The sequence below is a fragment of the Sinohyriopsis cumingii genome, chromosome 9, assembly GCF_028554795.1.
Source record: "Sinohyriopsis cumingii isolate HCF-2022 chromosome 9, ASM2855479v2, whole genome shotgun sequence".
NCBI classification, from domain to species: Eukaryota; Metazoa; Mollusca; class Bivalvia; order Unionida; family Unionidae; genus Sinohyriopsis; species Sinohyriopsis cumingii.
Window position 1 is genome coordinate 13,921,472 of NC_142969.1, and position 22,425 is coordinate 13,943,896.

At 33.8% G+C, this 22,425-nt stretch overlaps 1 protein-coding gene across 1 annotated transcript in view; it reads right to left on the bottom strand.

Moving 5' to 3' along the window:
• LOC149791300 (KAT8 regulatory NSL complex subunit 2-like) overlaps window positions 1-22,425 on the bottom strand; it is a 79,292-nt gene that overhangs the window by 36,221 nt on the left and 20,646 nt on the right. The window contains exons 2-3 of the mRNA XM_089969834.1: window positions 7,687-7,926; window positions 4,432-4,676 (exon numbers count right to left, since the gene is read on the bottom strand). Coding sequence (XP_089825960.1) covers window positions 4,432-4,676; window positions 7,687-7,919 — 478 coding nt within the window. The 5' untranslated portion in view covers window positions 7,920-7,926. The remainder of the gene's footprint in view (window positions 1-4,431; window positions 4,677-7,686; window positions 7,927-22,425) is intronic.

Sequence of the window (22,425 nt, forward strand, 5' to 3'; positions counted from 1 at the left end):
AATGAGCTGTATTTGGTTCTTGAGTTTTTTAGTGAGTGGAAAATAACTCAGCTTGCTGTGGCTATTTTTAAAACCTGTCACTTTATCTAGAGTTTAATACCTTTGCTGTAATCCAAAACTGATACCCAACACATTTTTTTTATAGTTTCACTTGACATTTATTCATGCACAAACTGCACTCTGTGCAGTTGAATTGTTTCTCTAATTTATGACTGCAATCTGATTACACATACAGGGTTGCATCTAGGATTTGATAAATGTGGGTACTTGCCCCCACTGAATATGAAAAAAAAGGGGTGGTGAGTAATGTAGCCATGGGAGGGAGGGGCCTTCCAGTATCATGTAAAAAAAAACTCAGTACATTCAAAAAGAGCAATAACAAGTATAATAAGTGCATTAATGTCTCCTGTACATTACTGTATAACACTTAAAACTGAAGTCAAAGTCTTATGTTTTCTAATAACAATATTCAATCTACACACTAACCATTAAAGAATCAAACCAGACTCCAAATAGTGTCACTCCTCTGGCCAATCTTAAAAAACAGTGTCATGTATTTCCTGCATGTCACATGCTCAATTCTGATTGGTTACAAATTCATACTCAATTCTGATTGGTTACAAATTCATACTATGAAAGATCAGAAGAGCACATATTTTCTTTTCATGGATGACAAAAAATAGTTTTTAAGGAAAAATCCAAAGCTCAAAACTTATTAGGGAAAGTATATATAAAGTTTCTATAACAGTTAACTCTTTACTCGAATATTTATACATCTGCATCCAGACAGACTGTAACTGTGACTGCATTATTCTGCAAATATGATCACTATTTCCAAAATAGCTTCCTGTCCTTCCTCATCCTCCACTTAACCAATGCTTTGTTAAAGTTGAAGCCTCTCAGAGGAGGTCCTTCAATTGAAATCATCATGAGTCTGTTGGGAACCCTTTCTTCTATCCCATTCTTCATGCAGTTTTGGTTCTATTTTGATTGCTGAATCCTTTCTCAAAGTCAGCAGTTGGCATGGCATAACCATGGACACTGATGCTAACTGAAGATTTGGAAATATGTCTGCATGATGTTGATGTACAATCTGTCATAGTCTGCACATTTTGTCTCTAGGGTACATTTCTCTTTTAATGATAGTCTTAGCAAGAGACCACTCTGTCAAAACATGTTTTGGGTCACACAAAGGGGGACTGACAGCTTCTTTTGATTTCTTCTCCTTACCAAAATGATCACAGAGTTTTTATCTTATCATAACCATACATTTCTTGTTCTTCAGAAGATAGGAATGTGAAGTTACGTAGATCAAGAACCTCAAATGCTGTTGCCACCTGCGTGCTGCTCTTTGGAAATCTTGCGGCCATCTCCACCTGCAAATTTTAGTTCTGTCTCCATCCTTTGATGATTTCAGTTTTTCAGACATACAGGTCTGGTGATAGGATTTTCCTGTGTCTGCTTTCTATAAGGTAGAATTCTAAAAAAAATCAAGTGCCAGTGACACAGCTGCTATATCCAAGTCAGATTTTTGTGAAAGCATATTTAGCTGTGCTAAGTGAGGTAAGATATCCATCATAAGATTCATGCACGCCACAAATCTGTAGTCTATGACTTTATTCAACAAGTCTTGACACTCTTTTGTCATGTTATTCTTTTTTAAATAATTCACAAGAGCCCCCGACCCCATTGTAAAAAATTGCATATAGTGCATCATAAAATGCCAGTCATCTTATTTCATGTACCTCTATGACTTTCATTTGAGGACTGTTTAGAACATTCTGACTTTCATTCAATTCAGCTGTTCTGTTGGTAGATTTATTAAAAAAAATAGTGCAGGTCTTTAACTGTGCCTTCAAAGGTTTCCTTGAGGTACTTGGAATGTTTTTCGATGCATGAGAGGTACACAAATTCAATATATGAGCCATACAATGAATGCTGATCAAGTGAGGGCTTTTCTCCTTGAACGTGTTGCTACACCACTTGCAAACTATTATCACTGATACCCCATCACTGCCAAAATCAACAACTTTTTCAAGAGGACTCTCCTTCTTTTCCATGAACTGGACAACTTCTTTCAAAAGAACCTCAGCAGTGTGTGACTGGCCATCCACTGACACATTACCAAGAAAATGAGTGGTAGAAACAAACATGGTTGGTTCAATGATTCTGGCATAAATGACCACCTTCTTGGTGTTTGAAATGTCTGTACTCTCATCAATTAAGATGCTAATGAATGGACTACATAGTACTTTCTGCATTAACTCCGATTCTATCACTGCTGCTACTCAACCCTAGAAAAAAATAAAGCTCGAAGATAGATCAAAGTATTTTAATATCATTATTATTTAATTATTATTCAAGTTTTTGAAAAATATGAAACAAATATATTATAAAAAAACCAAAGTAAAATGACCAAATTCAGATGCAAATTGTGCAAGAATCTTAACCTAAGACCATGGAGAATCTAAGGATGCTGCCTTGTGATAATTCAGTCATTTTAAGAAATCCCATCAAGGTGTTTAAATGCTAAAATAATATGGCACTACAGTCTCTCTTTCTGTTAATTAAAGTCATTCAATTATTTAATGAAGGAAGTGTTTATGCCTGTCTGTATACGACGATTTTAAAAACAAAAAACGTTGGTATTATATACATCATGGATGGGTCCCTACATATGCACAGTTGAGATCTGAAATGTGACCTGTCTAGACAGGACATGACAAAAGAAACAGGTACCAATAATCCAGTTTGATTAAAAAGAAAAACATTATCCACCATTAAATGTTGACAGTTAGTTATGACAACTAGCTACCAAATGCAATTTCATTGGCTGATCATGATGCTTGGTGCTATTTTTAGTAACACAGGGATTCCTCTCAAGATATGCACTGATTGGAACTGAAGTGATCATGTTTTGATTGCTTGTTAGTATACACCATTTTTCCATCTAAATTTCAATAGAAAAAATGTAAATAAAATAAAAGAACTTACCTGAAATTCCTCTACAGAAGCCCTTGACAAATATGTTGTACTTCCTGCTATCTCATGTTGCCGACACGAACACCTCGAAAGTCAACAAAATTCAACAGTGAGCCATATTTTAGAGAAGCAATATTCTCCTTTGCCAAGTAATAGGCAACTGACAGCATGAACAACTGATTCCGATTTCTTGCTGATAGCTGTCATGCATGTAGTTTTAAGATTTTCACTTAGTTTCAAATCCTGTATTGGCTGTTTGTGAGCTGGTAATTCAACATGTCTGTCGAGGGTTGATGTCCTGAAATTAGCATTTCCAAGTGTGAAAGAATTTTTTTCTCTCCAGTTTTTACACACCATCTGCAAAGCATCTCATATTTTCATTATTTCCAGCCATGGTCGATTTTGTCTTCAGTCTGAATTGAAAGAGTACTTTTTTCTTGACGTCAGAGGAACCCTTAGTTTCATCGCTGCCATCTTTAAGCACATCATCACTAGCATCATCTGATACAGGATTAACCTGAGGAAGTGTTTGTTCGCTGTCACTGTGCCTACTGACAGAAACTTCTGCACCCTGACTGTTGTCAGAAGTGTTACTGCTAAAATAATGAAAAAGTGTCTTGAGTTTTAACCGATTTAGCCATTTAACATGTTGTCCCGCCAAGTCAGCCTCTGTATCTAACATGCTCTTCCGACCTTTGTTATTAACTAATCAGAATTGAGCACATGACACAGAAATACGTGACGTATTTACAACTATACAACATATTTGCTGAGAGTGACAACCATGAATTTTACAGCAAAAATTTTTTTAATATAAAATAATGCATTCTTAACAAAAAATGTGCACAATTCTTACTTTTTGTGCGATTTTGCCCACATAGGATTAAAAATCTTGTGGGAAATCTTAAATTTGGGGGGTTTGCACAATCGCACATCCTAGATGCAACCTTGCACATGCCCATAATCACATTTTTTTCACCTTGAAAGATTTGTTAGAAATATAAAGATGATATCAATGTCTTGTAGTTTCATTAACATTTTAATATAAGGAATAACCATTTTGCTTTTACGGGCTGGTCAGCCTAATGTGCAGTGCAATTATCTTAGATAGCTAGCCATCCTACAAAGAACCAGATCAGTTAGGTCCCTGTGGTAAAAGAAAAATATTTTGCTTGCCAACAAAATTACATACTATAGCTAACAGATCGGTTAAGTCCCTGAGGTTTTAAATAAAGGAGATGCTGCTTGCTGAAAAAATAACATTTGAATCACAAGATCAGTCAAGTCCAATAGAAAAATAAATATGCAACTTGTTAACAAAACCAAGCACGACAGCTATCGTACAAAAAAAAAAAGATTCACAGATGACAGCTCAATCACACTGCTCAACAAAAAATGTCTAGTGCTCCATCCATTATGCCATTTCTGAAAATTGCAAATTATGATTACCTAGAGCTCTACTAGCAGGATTGTCATTTCTAGGCTTGAGCCGCTTGTGGTTGGTTGGCTCCCCCCCTGGGGTTGCAAGCAGCCTCTCGCTTAGAAGGTTAGTTGGAATGCCCTCCTGAAGTTGACGCATCTCTGAGTATTGATCAAGTTCTTCCAGTAGTGATTCAGCCGTCTCTCTTGGTCGCCTTTTTCTGCTAGCTCGCTGACGTAGTAACAGAGCTTTCTTTGAATGTTCAATGCAATACCTGAAAAAAAGAATGAATAAGCTAACTGCATAGCACTATGTTTATTTTTCTGAGGCTGTACCAACTGAGTGTAATTTAAATGAAGGTGGCATACCTTGGCAGGGCTTGTACAAAATCTGAGTAGTCTTAAACTGACGAAGGTGGCATACCTTGGCAGGACTTGTGCAAACAGAGTCAGGCAGGTTAAAAGAAAGGTCAGTTTTACACTGTATAGTCCTGGGGATATGCATTTTGTTTTTATAACATCCAAAAAGAATTATTTCCTCTCCCAATAGAAGAGTTATCTCAAGTTTTACCATGGGCTACACAAATCTATTTTGCCCTACCATGGTGATGTAATTAGTTTAATGTTATTGATCCACATAATTTGATGAACAAATTGTACACATACTTTTCATTTATGGAAATGTTTTTGTCAAAAAAACTATGCATGTTGTGGATCAGAAAAGAAGCTTTCCCATGTATATATGTTAGATAGGGAAATCTAATAAGAAAGAAAGGGATGAAACAACCTGTCTTTTTCCCAATGGATAGATTTCCATGTCCATTCCACATATGGGAGGAATTCTATTAATACATAACAATACAACTGCCATCGTCAGAAACCCATCTGTGACTGATTAATTTATAGAATTTGGCACATGTTGCACCATTTCTTTTGATAATGTTACCACTTGCTATGTTGTAAATGAAAGCTGCCTTAGAGCTGATAAGGCAATTTTTATTGCAATTTATGTTTCTTCTAGAAGCCAAACAAGACCAGGAAAAATCACAATTGTGAAACACCAGGAGTTACTGGAAACAGATGTAGGACTCCTTTATGTCACCATGTCTTTGACTCTGCACTGCATGAATGCTTAAAACCATCTTGTTTAATGTCATCACTTAAATTTGGAAGGCATTACTGTATTTCCTTCAAAACAGAAGAAACATTACAAGTTCCTCCTTCAAAGAAAATCTTATCCATAGAACAAGATGGCTAACAACCAAATCCATCACAATGTACTACCTGCAGATCACAGCCATGGCCACATGCACTCATTTGGGATTTTCAAAAAACGTTGGATTAATTATTGTGTTTCGACAAGGAACTGTAGACTTCAACACAGTACAGGTTACAGCATATGCCATTGCCTTTCATCTTGGATTCTTCATCAGGACTCTTCATTTCAGATTGGTGGTTATTGTTTGGGAGTAGGTATTGTAAATAATTTCCCTTTCCCAAAATTGCAAAATGCTTGGTATTAATAGTGATGTTTAGAGAGAGATCTCAGTGTTTTGGGGCTTTTAAACACTTGATGTCAAGTTGTTTTCTTCTGTTGTGACCAGTATTGAGATTTTGAGTTTTTGAGTTATACGTTAATTTTTCTTCAGACTATTTGGACTCTGAAAGATTAATTCATTTCTCTCTAAATATTTTGCGCTCATACAGAATTCTTGAAAAAAGACATTTCTTTAAAATTTAATTTGGGATTTCCAAAACCAGAGGATTAATTATTGTGTTTCTACAAGGAACTGGAGACTTCAGCACATTACAGGTTACAGCATACGTCATTGTCTTCCTTTTTGGATTCTTCGTCAGGAATCAAAAGAAGTATGGTCTAAATGTAACCTTTAATGTTGCTGCCAGACAAATGGACTGACGAGCATAATCAATCGAATAATAAAAAACTGCCTTGTGATTCAATCAAAAGTGGGAAATTTGTTCGATTTTTAAAATATTTTTCATTGGGACATAGTTCCATTATCAGCCTCTACAAATCCCTGGGCACTCTCAAGATCTCTTGAAGATACAATTTAGTATGATGCAATTGTAACACTGTGTTCAGCAAACGATCATTTTTTGGTGTTTGAAAAGCAATCACACAAGATGCACACATATAACAGCAGTATTGTACAACAAGTGTGGGTGTGTTAGTTACCTGCAATTTTTGGTCTTATGTCACTTACATACTGATGTCTTACTCCTCAAGTACTTTTTTTTAAAGGAAAAAATTGAAAAATTGACAACAACATTTCTTTAGTGGATGTCCATTATATTCATGCTAGCAATGGAAAAAGTCATTCATGGCGATACAAACTTAGATAACAATGAATATTTATTTAAGAACAATATACCTGGCGATGAAAACATTCATGGTTTGTGGTAGCTGACTGAGGTACAATGTAAAGTCTTTGATTACTTTTAGTGTAACATATTTTCAAGGTTCAAGTCACACCAGTAGCAAGTAAGATTTAATTTATTTATGGTTTAATTAACAACAAAAGAGACTAAATTTATGCAAATACACAATTTGTCATTTAATTAATGATTTACCAATTTGATAAGAAAAGTAATTAGGAATACATGAGTATTTACTATAACAGATAAAGAGTGAACAATAAAGTTAAATGTGATCTGAAATGAAAAATTCAATAGTACAGCTTCATGTCACATTACCCAGATATTCAAACATGTTTTAGTTTTCATGAGTTATCTAAGCACACGATACAAGGTTTATTGCAATAATGTAAGGGTATAAGGAAAAATATCATTATACAGTGCAGATGACAATGTAAAGGTTTCAAAACTGTCAAAGCAAATAAGATTATCTCACTTTTCTGCACTACTAGAGTGTTAGTGCAACAATTTTTCTTTGTTCCTTAAAAATGCTGTGTGTCCTGCCCTATGGGATCCCAGGTCCCTTAACAATGCTTCAGCCTTTGTGTTGATGTTAGAGCTTGGACCAAAATTTTAAGGCATGCACAATGAACCCTGGAAAAATACAGGATGAACCAGATTTAGTGTGAAACATACTTTCATGGATGCCCCAACACTGCTACAATGCTATCTAACCCAGTACAGTATGCACAAACACTGCTACAATGCTATCTAACCCAGTACAGTATGCACAGATAGATATATCCATTGGAAGATGAAATGACGAACAGACAAATGGACACACATATACAATGACAAAGTGAAAAATAGTGAGGTTTTTAAAACATAGTTAATTTAGCCAATAATTACCCATCCTTTTTGTCTGATTTCGGAGCAGCATTAGTGCATCTTTTTCCATTCTTGCTGGAAGTGTAACTGCATTGCTTGAAAGGAGCATTTTTATCTTCCAGAATATGTTTCAAACAAAACTCATATCCCTCCAAACGATTTTGCATGCAAGTCCTGTGGGTATAGCTGCAAAACAAGCCCTCTATAGGTTGTCGAGGTTTCCGTAACAACTGGGCCTTGCTGCCTCGAGACATATTTGACCTGAAATTAGAAGCATAAACCTGTCTCATCAGTGGGTAAGACTAAGACTGGATAATGGCGGTGAAGATCTAAATTAGATACACATATCATGATACACAACTTGTGATACACAATATATATGTCCACAGTCAGTGATGCTCACGTAAAGATATAACCTGTAGATTGTTGTCGAGTGTACCTAAAGTACAAGTCAAACAGGTCATGCAGGCATTAAGTACTGACTAATTCAGTAATTGGTCTGTTTTTTAATAAGATGATTATGTATACCTTTAAATGGTGACTTTCACTTCATTGTCATCCTTAATAATAATAATAATAATAATAATAATAATGCTTTATTTATAGAGGGTAAATCATTAGTCAAGGACTATTCTCCCTTGAGGCCCTCTTAAGGAGAGTATAACAATGCACATTATATGAAGATAGCAATTATTACTGTTTATTTTAACATGTTTAGTATTAAAATACTAAATTCCATTATCTATTAGACGCACATACAGGCTCATGATATCTCTTCTTAAATACTCTAATATTTTCAGCAGATTTTACATGTAGTGGAATGTTGTTTCACAGAACTGTACCAGAGTACTGGAAGCTCTTTTGAAATTGCTCTGCTCTTGGTTTTGGTGCTAGAAGGTTTCCATGTGATACTGATCTCAACTGGTATTGTGTTGAAAAATAAGTTCTGAAGATACTTTGGTGCAGTTCCATGTAGACATTTATATAAAAGAACTGCCTTGTGAAAATCTATCCTGTCATATATTGTGAACCATTTGAGTTCTGTAAATAATGCTTTTGAGGGATGATCAACAGATGCATCTAAATTTATGTGTGCTGCTCATTTCTGAAGTTTATAAATCCTGTCAAGCTCAGATTTAGCAGTTTCCCCATACATTTCAACAATTATACATTGTTGGAGGAATATGAATTATAGTATATATTTCGAGTTTCCATAGGTAAATATTTCTTGATTCTGCTGAGTAGGGCAATTTTGGATGACAGTGCTTTACAAAGCTTATCAATATGGTCATTCCATAATAAATTATTATCTACGGTCACACCTACAAGCTTTTTATGTTAGACATTTTCTAATGGATGATTATTTATTGCAAGAGATAGTTCTGGGTTCCCTAGCCTGTGTAGTTTTTGAGATGTCCCCCAAATCAGACATTTTGTTTCCATATTCCTTGGAAGGTTATTATATAACTTCCCTGAGCAATACATGCAGTAAAATCCATCAGTATGCCACTTTACCCCCAACTGTGCATTACATGTTTAATTTTACTCATTTCTGACAACAGAGTCTATTTCTTATTACGTCTGACCCCACTTCTGAAACCATGGGGATGTTTTTACTCTCAATCCAAGAAGAAACACTGCTTGTGTTCAAGTACACAGATATTTTAGGATGGTATCAACTTGGATGTGTGAACCAGTACAAATCGGACTGAATGTCACACAATGTGATGTCACAATGAAAACTGTACATTATGAAAAGATTATGTATGTGTGTGTGTGATTTGGATTTTTAACATAGCTTTAACGATTTTTCAGTCACATCGCTACGATGTCTGCAGTGTGACAGAGTATAGTGATGTCTAGCACTGGGGCATCATGCTGCAGATATGTAGCACGATGTCCCACCCAGTCACAATTTCCTGACACAAGGCCAACCAGTCCTGACACTAACCTCTCAATGCTGAGCGCCAAGTGAGGCAGCTGTTAGTACCATTTTTTTGTAAGTCTTTGGCATGACTCGACCGGGGATCAAACCCATGACCTCCAGCATCCGAGGCGGACGCTCTAACCACTAGGCCACAGGAGCGGTCAAAAAGATTATGTACTACCATGTTATTATTATGACTAGACCCGGCATCCTCTTTTTCTGGATCCAGTTTAGTACCTGGGCAACATGTTAAAAGCCCAAAGAAATCATTATTTTTCTTTTATAATTTTTTTAATGACAGTTCAAGTGCAGTGCATTCAACAATCAGGATCCAACAAACTATGATTCAATTATATCAGTATTAAATTTGGAACAATTAATTTTTAAATAAGTAAATTTAGTTACTTGACCCAGTTAACATATACTATGGCACAGGCAAACCAAACATGGGATTCAAAAATAACTGCTAAGCAACTTTTAACGCAACCATCCAATAATAATGCATGAACAATGTAAAAATATTTACCTAATTTTAACAAAAAGCAAACAGGAACAAGGTTATTTTCAAAGAAGCATCAGTGATTGTGCCGACTGATGTGAAATCAACACCAAGATGTTCAGCTCTATGTAGTCCATTATGCTTACTCCTACCATTTTTGATTTGACTGACTGAGATAGAAAACAACTGTTTCAAAGTGCTATGCCATTGATTGAACATAAATGTTTGTTGACATGTCAAGTATTTGTTGGAATTTTAAATTAAGCTGGTACAATTAAGAACAATTGCGGAAAATCCTATCGACGTACAACATCAATATATACTGATTTACTGGTATGATGATCCAGCTCCAGTTTGATTCTTCTGGATCAAAGCACAAAAACAAATCCATTTCATGATTGTATTGATAAACTAAATTTAAAAAAAAGAAGACTGCAACCGCATAAACTATTAATATGATGGCTGACATGTTGGCCTGTTATGTACACAAGATTGGCATAATTTTCATTTACGACCAGCAAGTCGTCATGAAAAGCATTTTAATGCTAATGCTTATATGACCATTAATGCTGATATGACCATTCACACAGGAGTGGCAAACTTGATCTAACAAATAGATGGACAACATACACTAGGTTATGCCCAGTAGAGATTACAAATGTATGCATTTCTTTTAACTGTTCTTATTACAAAGTGATCTGAGACTATCAACACCATGGAGTTTATACAAGGTAGCCCCGCCTTAGAAAGATTATTACTATTTTCATTTTGTTCAAGTTTTGTAATTTTTATTGCACAAACTTTCATTTGAGTATAATATATATGTCCAAAAAAATAATAAGTATCATTCCTAAAGTTGAAATGGCTTTCAAGTTATAAAACTGGAAGGGAAGTGTGATTTAAAATTAATAACGACCTATTGTGGGTTTAATGCCATTTTCCAGCATATGATAGGCTATACATGGCAGCCATTATATCCGGTTGGGGAAGAACCTCAGAAAACACAGGAAGAACCATTGACGCATGTAAAGCTATAGGCAACTTTGACAAATACCCATGTTGGCCAAGCCCAAAACTTGAACCTATGCAGAGAGAAGTGAGATGAGAGTGATATAGAGTATTTCACGACTGCAAGAGAGTTACTGACTGTAGTGCTTAAAATTACCTCCCTTAGCTCTAATGCGCATGCCCATAAAAAATGTCCAGTTCCAGAGAGTTCAGAATTACACACCATTTTACACTTGGTTAGCGAAACATAAAGTCAACAAAGGAAGGAATCTTAGCTGTACTACAGATCATTATGGTTAAACCAATGAATCAATTATACATGTCAAACATCTTTTGTTCATACTAGGATAATAATTATAGACATTAAATCAGATAATTAGATTCAGTGTCCATACTTAGATTATGTCAGATAATTAAATAATATTTACTGTCCATACTTAAATGATTGATAAAATAATGAAATACACTGTCCATATTTACATTATACCAGATAATACAGATTCATTATCCATAATTTCAGATACATTTGAGGGAACATTTCATTTTGCTCTCTGATTTTAAACATTAATTGCACATTTTTGGCTGCATATATTTAATCTCCACAATTAGCATTTTTCATACAGTGATATATCCTTCTTTCTCATTTATTTTCTCAAGGCTAATAGTTCATTAATAACATGAGTTCGATAAGAAAATTATAACACAAGTGATATGTCAGCTGATCTATAATGCTAAATATTTAAAACCAGAAAAGTTTGTAAAAAAATGGAACACAGTATATTAATGTATTCAGATGAACTTAACAAAGCAATAATCACATTAGCTATCATAAAGGTAAGGGAGTGTAATTAATGTAGATGGAATATTTCTTCATATTTGGGTGTAAATATGGTACAATATTCAGATTAATTAAGATGCCCAATGACATTTTATTGTTTCAATTGTCTTTTTGACTTTTGAAACATCAAGTATCAGACGGTATATGCAATAACTTTCAGCATGATTCTTCTTTGCTTATGCTGACACGTTGTAATTACTCTCAAATCCAATTATTTCACAGACTCTGTCCTATTACTTTGGTTCGCCTTTTAGATCAATATTGATCCACCTGACCGGATATAAAATTGCAAACACTATGATTTTAAAAAAAGAGACTGTTTGTAAGAACATGCTCTACAAGTCAATAATAAATGGATACTAAAAATATTCATATTTGTTGTCTTTATCCATCAGTCACTTTTTCTATCTTAGCATCCATTTTATACTCGTTTTTAACCAGAAGTAGGTGTATGTAATATATGTATGTGAACACAGATTCATGCAAGCATATACATACCCATCCACCAGATGAAATGAGACAGACAGACAGGCAGATAATTATTTCACGAAAAATATAATGAACATTAATAGAAATGCAACAGTCTAAATCAATAATAAAAGAACCTTAAGAAGTTATAATTTTTTCTCATTGTCGTTCAACTTCCGTTAACTGTAATGATTAAAGCTATAAAAAAACACAACATATTTTCATTATTCTTCAAGAGAGATAAATTGCAATAAGAATTTTTTTATGCAGCAATAAACTTTTACACAATCAAATAATAAAAACGAGAGCATGAAGTAATAATGGAAAGATAATGAAGTTCTGAAATGGGCAGAGAACATTTATTTGAAAGCTGGGAACAGCAGAACTTCGTGAAAAAATAAAAGATGTAAAAACATTTGATCATTTATTGATAGAATTTCTTTTTAAGATAGTGAGATATCAATCTTGCTTGCAGAATATGAGCGGTCTGTCAAATTTTCTTGGTCTACATTTGCCATCTTGATTGATTACACTTTTCCGTCAGTAAGTTGCACCGAGACACCCTCTGGTGTTTTCAAGGGGAGATAATAACCGTGAAATGGTCTATATAAAGGCAAACACCTAAAGTCACTTAGCCACCATCACTAGTAAATAACACACCTTCTAAAGATGATATATTAGTATACAAAGTTTCATCACAATTCTGAAGTTAAAGACCACAATGGAAAGTACAAAAGAAAAGTTAAATATCAAGTCACTACCTTGACCCTGAAGATAAGTTCCCTAATGCGGTAGGTAACACAGTTTGTAATGATGATATGTCAGTATACAAAGTTGCACCTCTTCATCTAAAAAAAAGCTCAAACATTTTAAAGCAGAATAGAAAATTTCAATGGAAAACTTAAAATACTCAGCTATAACCTTGAACTTGAAAATTGGAGACCCAATGGGGTACATGACACCTTCTAATGATAATGCACAGAAATACGAAGATTCATTCCTTAATCCAATATAGTTTAAAGTTAAGAGGTGAAAGTGTGATGGAAATGCTGAAACTATGTCCCTACTTTCTGCTAAATGTTGGTAGAACAATAATGCCTTCCATAACATCTAACTTGGTGATGAATTCAAAGTATGTAAATATGCTGTTATCATGGTACTTAATGTTGTTACTGGTACTGTCTATTCCTATAAAAATCTGTCAATTTAAGCATATAAATGAAAATATGCTGTTATCATGGTACTTAATGTTGTTACTGGTACTGTCTATTCCTATAAAAATCTGTCAATCAAAGCATGTAAAAATGATGTTATCATGGTACTTAATGTTGTTACTGGTACTGTCTATTCCTATCAAATCTGTCAATCAAAGCATGTAAATATGCTGTTATCATGGTACTTAATGTTGTTACTGGTACTGTCTATTCCTATAAGAATCTGTCAATTTAAGCATGTAAATGTAAATATGCTGTTATCATGGTACTTAATGTTGTTACTGGTACTGTATATTCCTATAAAAATCTGTCAATCAAAGCATGTAAAAATGATGTTATCATGGTACTTAATGTTGTTACTGGTACTGTCTATTCCTATACAAATCTGTCAATCAAAGCATGTAAATATGCTGTTATCATGGTACTTAATGTTGTTACTGGTACTGTCGATTCCTATAAAAATCTGTCAATCAAAGCATGTAAATATGCTGTTATCATGGTACTTAATGTTGTTACTGGTACTGTCTATTCCTATAAATATCTGTCAATCAAAGCATATAAATGAAAATATGCTGTTATCATGGTACTTAATGTTGTTACTGGTACTGTCTATTCCTACAAATATCTGTCAATCAAAGCATGTAAATGTAAATATGCTGTTATCATGGTACCTAATATTGTTACTGGTACTGTCTATTCCTATACAAATCTGTCAATCAAAGCATGTAAATATTCTGTTATCATGGTACTTAATGTTGTTACTGGTACTGTCTATTCCTACAAATATCTGTCAATCAAAGCATGTAAATATGCTGTTATCATGGTACTTAATGTTGTTACTGGTACTTTCTATTCCTTTAAAAATCTGTCAATCAAGGCATGTAAATGAAAATATGCTGTTATCATGGTACTTAATGTTGTAACTGGTACTGTCTATTCCTATAAAAATCTGTCAATCAAAGCATGTAAATGAAAATATGCTGTTATCATGGTACTTAATGTTGTTACTGGTACTGTCTATTCCAATAAAAATCTGTCAATCAAAGCATATAAATGAAAATGTGCTGTTATCATGGTACTTAATGTTGTTACTGGTACTGTCTATTCCTATAAATATCTGTCAATCAAAGCATGTAAATGTAAATATGCTGTTATCATGGTACTTAATGTTGTTACTGGTACTGTCTATTCCTATAAAAATCTGTCAATCAAAAAGCATGTAAATGTAAATATGCTGTTATCATGGTACTTAATGTTGATACTGGTACTGTCTATTCCTATAAAAATCTGTCAATCAAATCATGCAAATAAAAATATGCTGGTATCATGGTACTTAATGTTGTTACTGGTACTGTCTATTCCTATAAAAATCTGTCAATTTAAGCATGTAAATGTAAATATGCTGTTATCATGGTACTTAATGTTGTAACTGGTACTGTCTATTCCTATACAAAATCTGTCAATCAAAGCATGTAAAAATGATGTTATCATGGTACTTAATGTTGTTACTGGTACTGTCTATTCCTATACAAATCTGTCAATCAAAGCATGTAAATATGCTGTTATCATGGTACTTAATGTTGTTACTGGTACTGTCGATTCCTATAAAAATCTGTCAATCAAAGCATGTAAATATGCTGTTATCATGGTACTTAATGTTGTTACTGGTACTGTCTATTCCTATAAGAATCTGTCAATTTAAGCATGTAAATGTAAATATGCTGTTATCATGGTACTTAATGTTGTTACTGGTACTGTATATTCCTATAAAAATCTGTCAATCAAAGCATGTAAAAATGATGTTATCATGGTACTTAATGTTGTTACTGGTACTGTCTATTCCTATACAAATCTGTCAATCAAAGCACGTAAATATGCTGTTATCATGGTACTTAATGTTGTTACTGGTACTGTCGATTCCTATAAAAATCTGTCAATCAAAGCATGTAAATATGCTGTTATCATGGTACTTAATGTTGTTACTGGTACTGTCTATTCCTATAAATATCTGTCAATCAAAGCATATAAATGAAAATATGCTGTTATCATGGTACTTAATGTTGTTACTGGTACTGTCTATTCCTACAAATATCTGTCAATCAAAGCATGTAAATGTAAATATGCTGTTATCATGGTACCTAATATTGTTACTGGTACTGTCTATTCCTATACAAATCTGTCAATCAAAGCATGTAAATATTCTGTTATCATGGTACTTAATGTTGTTACTGGTACTGTCTATTCCTACAAATATCTGTCAATCAAAGCATGTAAATATGCTGTTATCATGGTACTTAATGTTGTTACTGGTACTTTCTATTCCTTTAAAAATCTGTCAATCAAGGCATGTAAATGAAAATATGCTGTTATCATGGTACTTAATGTTGTAACTGGTACTGTCTATTCCTATAAAAATCTGTCAATCAAAGCATGTAAATGAAAATATGCTGTTATCATGGTACTTAATGTTGTTACTGGTACTGTCTATTCCAATAAAAATCTGTCAATCAAAGCATATAAATGAAAATGTGCTGTTATCATGGTACTTAATGTTGTTACTGGTACTGTCTATTCCTATAAATATCTGTCAATCAAAGCATGTAAATGTAAATATGCTGTTATCATGGTACTTAATGTTGTTACTGGTACTGTCTATTCCTATAAAAATCTGTCAATCAAAAAGCATGTAAATGTAAATATGCTGTTATCATGGTACTTAATGTTGATACTGGTACTGTCTATTCCTATAAAAATCTGTCAATCAAATCATGCAAATAAAAATATGCTGGTATCATGGTACTTAATGTTGTTACTGGTACTGTCTATTCCTATAAAAATCTGTCAATTTAAGCATGTAAATGTAAATATGCTGTTATCATGGTACTTAATGTTGTTACTGGTACTGTCTATTCCTACAAATATCTGTCAATCAAAGCATGTAAACACGCTGTTATCATGGTACTTAATGTTGTAACTGGTACTGTCTATTCCTATACAAATCTGTCAGTCAAAGCATGTAAATATGCTGTTATCATGGTACTTAATGTTGTTACTGGTACTGTCTATTCCTATACAAATCTGTCAATCAAAGCATGTAAATAAAAATATACTGTTATCATGGTACTTAATGTTGTTCTTGGTAGTGTCTATTCCTACAAATATCTGTCAATCAAAGCATATAAATGAAAATATGCTGTTATTGTGGTACTTAATGTTGTTCTTGGTACTGTCTATTCCTACAAATATCTGTCAATCAAAGCATGTAAATGTAAATATGCTGTTATCATGGTACTTAATGTTGTTACTGGTACTGTCTATTCCAACAAATATTTGTCAATCAAAGCATGTAAATGTAAATATGCTGTTATCATGGTACTTAATGTTGTTACTGGTACTGTCTATTCCTATAAAAATCTGTCAGTCAAAGAATGTAAATGTAAATATGCTGTATCATGGTACTTAATGTTGTTACTGGTAGTGTCCATTCCTATAAAAATCTGTCAATCAAAGCATGTAAATAAAAATATGCTGTTATCATGGTACTAAATGTTGTTACTGGTACTGTCTATTCCTACAAATATCTGTCAATCAAAGCATATAAATGAAAATATGCTGTTATCGTGGTACTTAATGTTGTTCTTGGTACTGTCTATTCCTACAAATATCTGTCAATCAAAGCATGTAAATGTAAATATGCTGTTATCATGGTACTTAATGTTGTTACTGGTATTGTCTATTCCTACAAATATCTGTCAATCAAAGCATGTAAATGTAAATATGCTGTTATCATGGTACTTAATGTTGTTACTGGTACTGTCTATTCCTATACAAATCTGTCAATCAAAGCATGTAAATGTAAATATGCTGGTATCATGGTACTTAATGTTGTTACTGGTACTGTCTATTCCTATAAAAATCTGTCAGTCAAAGCATGTAAATGTAAATATGCTGTTATCATGGTACTTAATGTTGTTACTGGTACTGTCTATTCCTATACAAATCTGTCAATCAAAGCATGCAAATATGCTGTCATCATGGTACTTAATGTTGTTACTGGTACTGTTAATTCCTACAAATATCTGTCAATCAAATCATGTAAATGTAAATATGCTGTTATCGTGGTACTTAATGTTGTTACTGGTACTGTCTATTCCTATAAAAATCTGTCAATCAAAGCATGTAACTAAAAATATGCTGGTATCATGGTACTTAATGTTGTTCTTGGTACTGTCTATTCCTACAAATATCTGTCAATCAAAGCATGTAAATGTAAATATGCTGGTATCATGGTACTTAATGTTGTAACTGGTACTGTCTATTCCTCTAAATATCTGTCAATCAAAGCATGTAAATAAAAATATGCTGTTATCATGGTACTTAATGTTGTTACTGGTAGTGTCTATTCCTATAAAAATCTGTCAATCAAAGCATGTAAATAAAAATATGCTGGTATCATGGTACTTAATGTTGTTCCTGGTACTGTCTATTCCTACAAGTATCTGTCAATCAAAGCATGTAAACAAATATCTGTCAATCAAAGCATGTAAATGTAAATATGCTGGTATCATGGTACTTAATGTTGTTCTTGGTACTGTCTATTCCTACAAATATCTGTGAATCAAATCATGTAAACAAATATCTGTCAATCAAAGCATGTAAATAAAAATATGCTGTTATCATGGTACTTAATGTTGTTACTAGTATTGTCTATTCCTACAAAGATCTGTCAATCAAAGCATGTAAATAAAAATATGCTGTTATCATGGTACTTAATGTTGTTACTGGTACTGTCTATTCCTACAAATATCTGTCAATCAAAGCATGTAAATAAAAATATGCTGTTATCATGGTACTTAATGTTGTTACTGGTACTGTCTATTCCTACAATATCTGTGAATCAAAGCACGTAAATGTAAATATGCTGTTATCATGATACTTAATGTTGTTACTGGTAATGTCTATTCCTACAAAGATCTGTCAATCAAAGCATGTAAATAAAAATATGCTGTTATCATGGTACTTAATGTTGTAACTGGTACTGTCTATTCCTACAATATCTGTCAGTAAAAGCATGTAAATGTAAATATGCTGTTATCATGGTACTTAATGTTGTTACTGGTACTGTCTATTCCTATAAAAATCTGTCAATCAAAGCATGGAAATGAAAATATGCTGTTATCATGGTACATAATGTTGTTACTGGTACTGTCTATTCCTATAAAAATCTGTCTATCAAAGCATGTAAATCTAAATATGCTGTTATCATGGTACTTAATGTTGTTACTGGTACTGTCTATTCCTATACAAATCTGTCTATCAAAGCATGTAAATGTAAATATGCTGTTATCATGGTACTTAATGTTGTTACTGGTAGTGTCTATTCCTATACAAATCTATCAAAGCATGTAAATGTAAATATGCTGTTATCATGGTACTTAATTTTGTTATTGGTACTGTCTATTCCTATAAATATCTGTCAATCAAAGCATGTAAATGTAAATATGCTGTTATCGTGGTAGTTAATGTTGTTACTGGTACTGTCTATTCCTATAAAAATCTGTCAATCAAAGCATGTAAATGTAAATGTTCTGTTATCATGGTACTTAATGTTGTTACTGGTACTGTCTATTCCTACAAATATCTGTCAATCAAAGCATGTAAATAAAAATATGCTGTTATCATGGTACTTAATGTTGTTACTGGTACTGTCTATTCCTACAATATCTGTGAATCAAAGCACGTAAATGTAAATATGCTGTTATCATGATACTTAATGTTGTTACTGGTAAGGTCTATTCCTACAAAGATCTGTCAATCAAAGCATGTAAATAAAAATATGCTGTTATCGTGGTACTTAATGTTGTAACTGGTACTGTCTATTCCTACAATATCTGTCAGTAAAAGCATGTAAATGTAAATATGCTGTTATCATGGTACTTAATGTTGTTACTGGTACTGTCTATTCCTATAAAAATCTGTCAATCAAAGCATGGAAATGAAAATATGCTGTTATCATGGTACATAATGTTGTTACTGGTACTGTCTATTCCTATAAAAATCTGTCTATCAAAGCATGTAAATCTAAATATGCTGTTATCATGGTACTTAATGTTGTTACTGGTACTGTCTATTCCTATACAAATCTGTCTATCAAAGCATGTAAATGTAAATATGCTGTTATCATAGTACTTAATGTTGTTACTGGTAGTGTCTATTCCTATACAAATCTATCAAAGCATGTAAATGTAAATATGCTGTTATCATGGTACTTAATTTTGTTATTGGTACTGTCTATTCCTATAAATATCTGTCAATCAAAGCATGTAAATGTAAATATGCTGTTATCGTGGTAGTTAATGTTGTTACTGGTACTGTCTATTCCTATAAAAATCTGTCAATCAAAGCATGTAAATGTAAATGTGCTGTTATCATTGTACTTAATGTTGTTACTGGTACAGTCTATTCCTATAAATATCTGTCAATCAAAGCATGTAAATGTAAATATGCTGTTATCGTGGTACTTAATGTTGTTACTGGTACTGTCTATTCCTATAAATATCTGTCAATCAAAGCATGTAAATGAAAATATGCTGTTATCATGGTCCTTAATGTTGTTATTGGTACTGTCTATTCCTATAAAAATCTGTCAATCAAAGCATGTAAATGTGCTGTTATCATGGTACTTAATGATGTTACTGGTACTGTCTATTCCTATAAAAATCTGTCAATCAAAGCATGTAAATGTAAATATGCTGTTATCATGGTACTTAATGTTGTTACTGGTACTGTCTATTCCTATAAAAATCTGTTAATCAAAGCATGTAAATGAAATAAAACTGCCAATGGTGGCTGACCTAGGTTACCATACGAACTCTATGTTTTTGTAACATTCATGAAAACTTAGGTATGGTAGCATGCATGTATCATAATGAACATAAATTTTAATGTACCTATAAGCAAGGAATGTCAAATGTGTCTCAATCTTGTCAAATACTGTATATACCTATGATCATTTTCAATGAAGAATGTACAAGTAAACCAAGTTTGTTTCATGACCTGATCTCAAATGGTTTTAAGTTCTAGAACTGAAGTAAATGTACAGGATGAATAGAAATGCCGATACTAAGACCCAGTTTCTCACAAAGGGGAGGGGAGAACAATAATGATTTGCTCAACATTTAGAGACAAAGAGTAGAATGACACAGCAGCAGAGGGGGTGAACAGACCGAAACTAAAATAGTACTGAATAGACAAAAACAGTTTCGGTTTACTTATTTCGACGATAAACCTTTCCATGACGACCACAGAATAAAAAAAAAATATCCCTGAACGTCGAATAATTTCTCTCGGAGAGACTCTTCGACGACCGGGGAAATGCAATAACATCCGCGCGCTGACGTTCTTGGTTTACTTCAATAAATCTGAAACTATTCCCCCGCGGGTCATCATTGACACGGTCGGTCGGTCCAGCCCCCCCCCCCCTCTGCTGCTCTACGAAATGAGTTTCCAAGGAAAAACATTTTTATGTTAGCGGAATTAAATCATTGACAAATAAATAATGGCAAATATTGGAGAAGCACATACGACTAGATTAGCTCGAGAACGTCTCGAAGCAATTCAGAAATTTCTTCCTGTCCGTGATAGTGTCAGACAAAAATTACAACTAAGACAGCAAGCACGGGAAGGCTTTGCAGAGACTACGGAGGAATTATTTAAACCCGTGACCAAAGCTACTGAAAAATCCGCAGCTGTTACCAAAGAGGCTTTAATAGAGCAAAGGAAAATTTTACAGGATATTTCAGCTGGACTTAAACCCCCGCCTCCACCCGATGAAGTTGTTGTGTCAGTACCTGCTGGTAAGCGAGTAACAGGGAGAATTACTGACCCCGCCAAAAGATTTACGCCGGATTATATTGAACTTCTTAAAAATGTACCAGAAGAGAAATTACCTGAGACAATACTGTTAGGATTGATTAGAAGAGATGTGTCTTTAAACCCAGAACACGGTTCTATGACAGATGATAATTTTATCAAATATTCGTATCGTATACGTGAAAATAAAAAACAAATCAGCAGGGACGATACAAAATACGATAGACTTGTAGATGCTATACGTAAACTTGAAATTCCACCATCGCAACCTCAAGAAGAAAAATCACCGTTGCAACACACAGAACGACAACAATATCCTTCACGGCGAAGAGCAATAGATCCTGACCTAACTCCGTTAAGTGAATACGAGGCTGCATCTGAAGGAAGTCCGCGGGGCCAAAAATTCAAACAAACTAGGTCGCCGATAATTAGCTTAACAACATCTTCTGAAAGTTTGCCTCAAGACATTTTATCCCCAAGAATTGTACCATCAACAGGGGAGGGTTTAGGATCCGGTTTTATTGCCTGCCCTAATAATATCATCGATGATGTATCACGGTTGGAAGTTCTCATCGGAGGAAGACGTGCCGGAAACAATTCTCCGGAAATTATAAATGAAGCCGCAGATATCTGTCAGAGACTATTTCAGCGTGGCATCATGGATATCAGCATCTACCGGGGGCTCATTGATGAACTCGCAGACGGTTACCACAGCGACTAATAATTAAATTTGCTAGCAAATTCAGTTAGATAAACAATAATTAAATAAAATTATACTACACGATTCTTTTCGCAGACCAAGAAGTGTCAGAGTAGTAAACTCACGATTACCAGTATACGAGGTTGTTTACGGAGATGGAGTCGGTGATGTTGTTAGGGATTTAGTCACAAGAATCGCTCCGAAAGCTGGACCGTTAGCAAAACAATTCGCGAT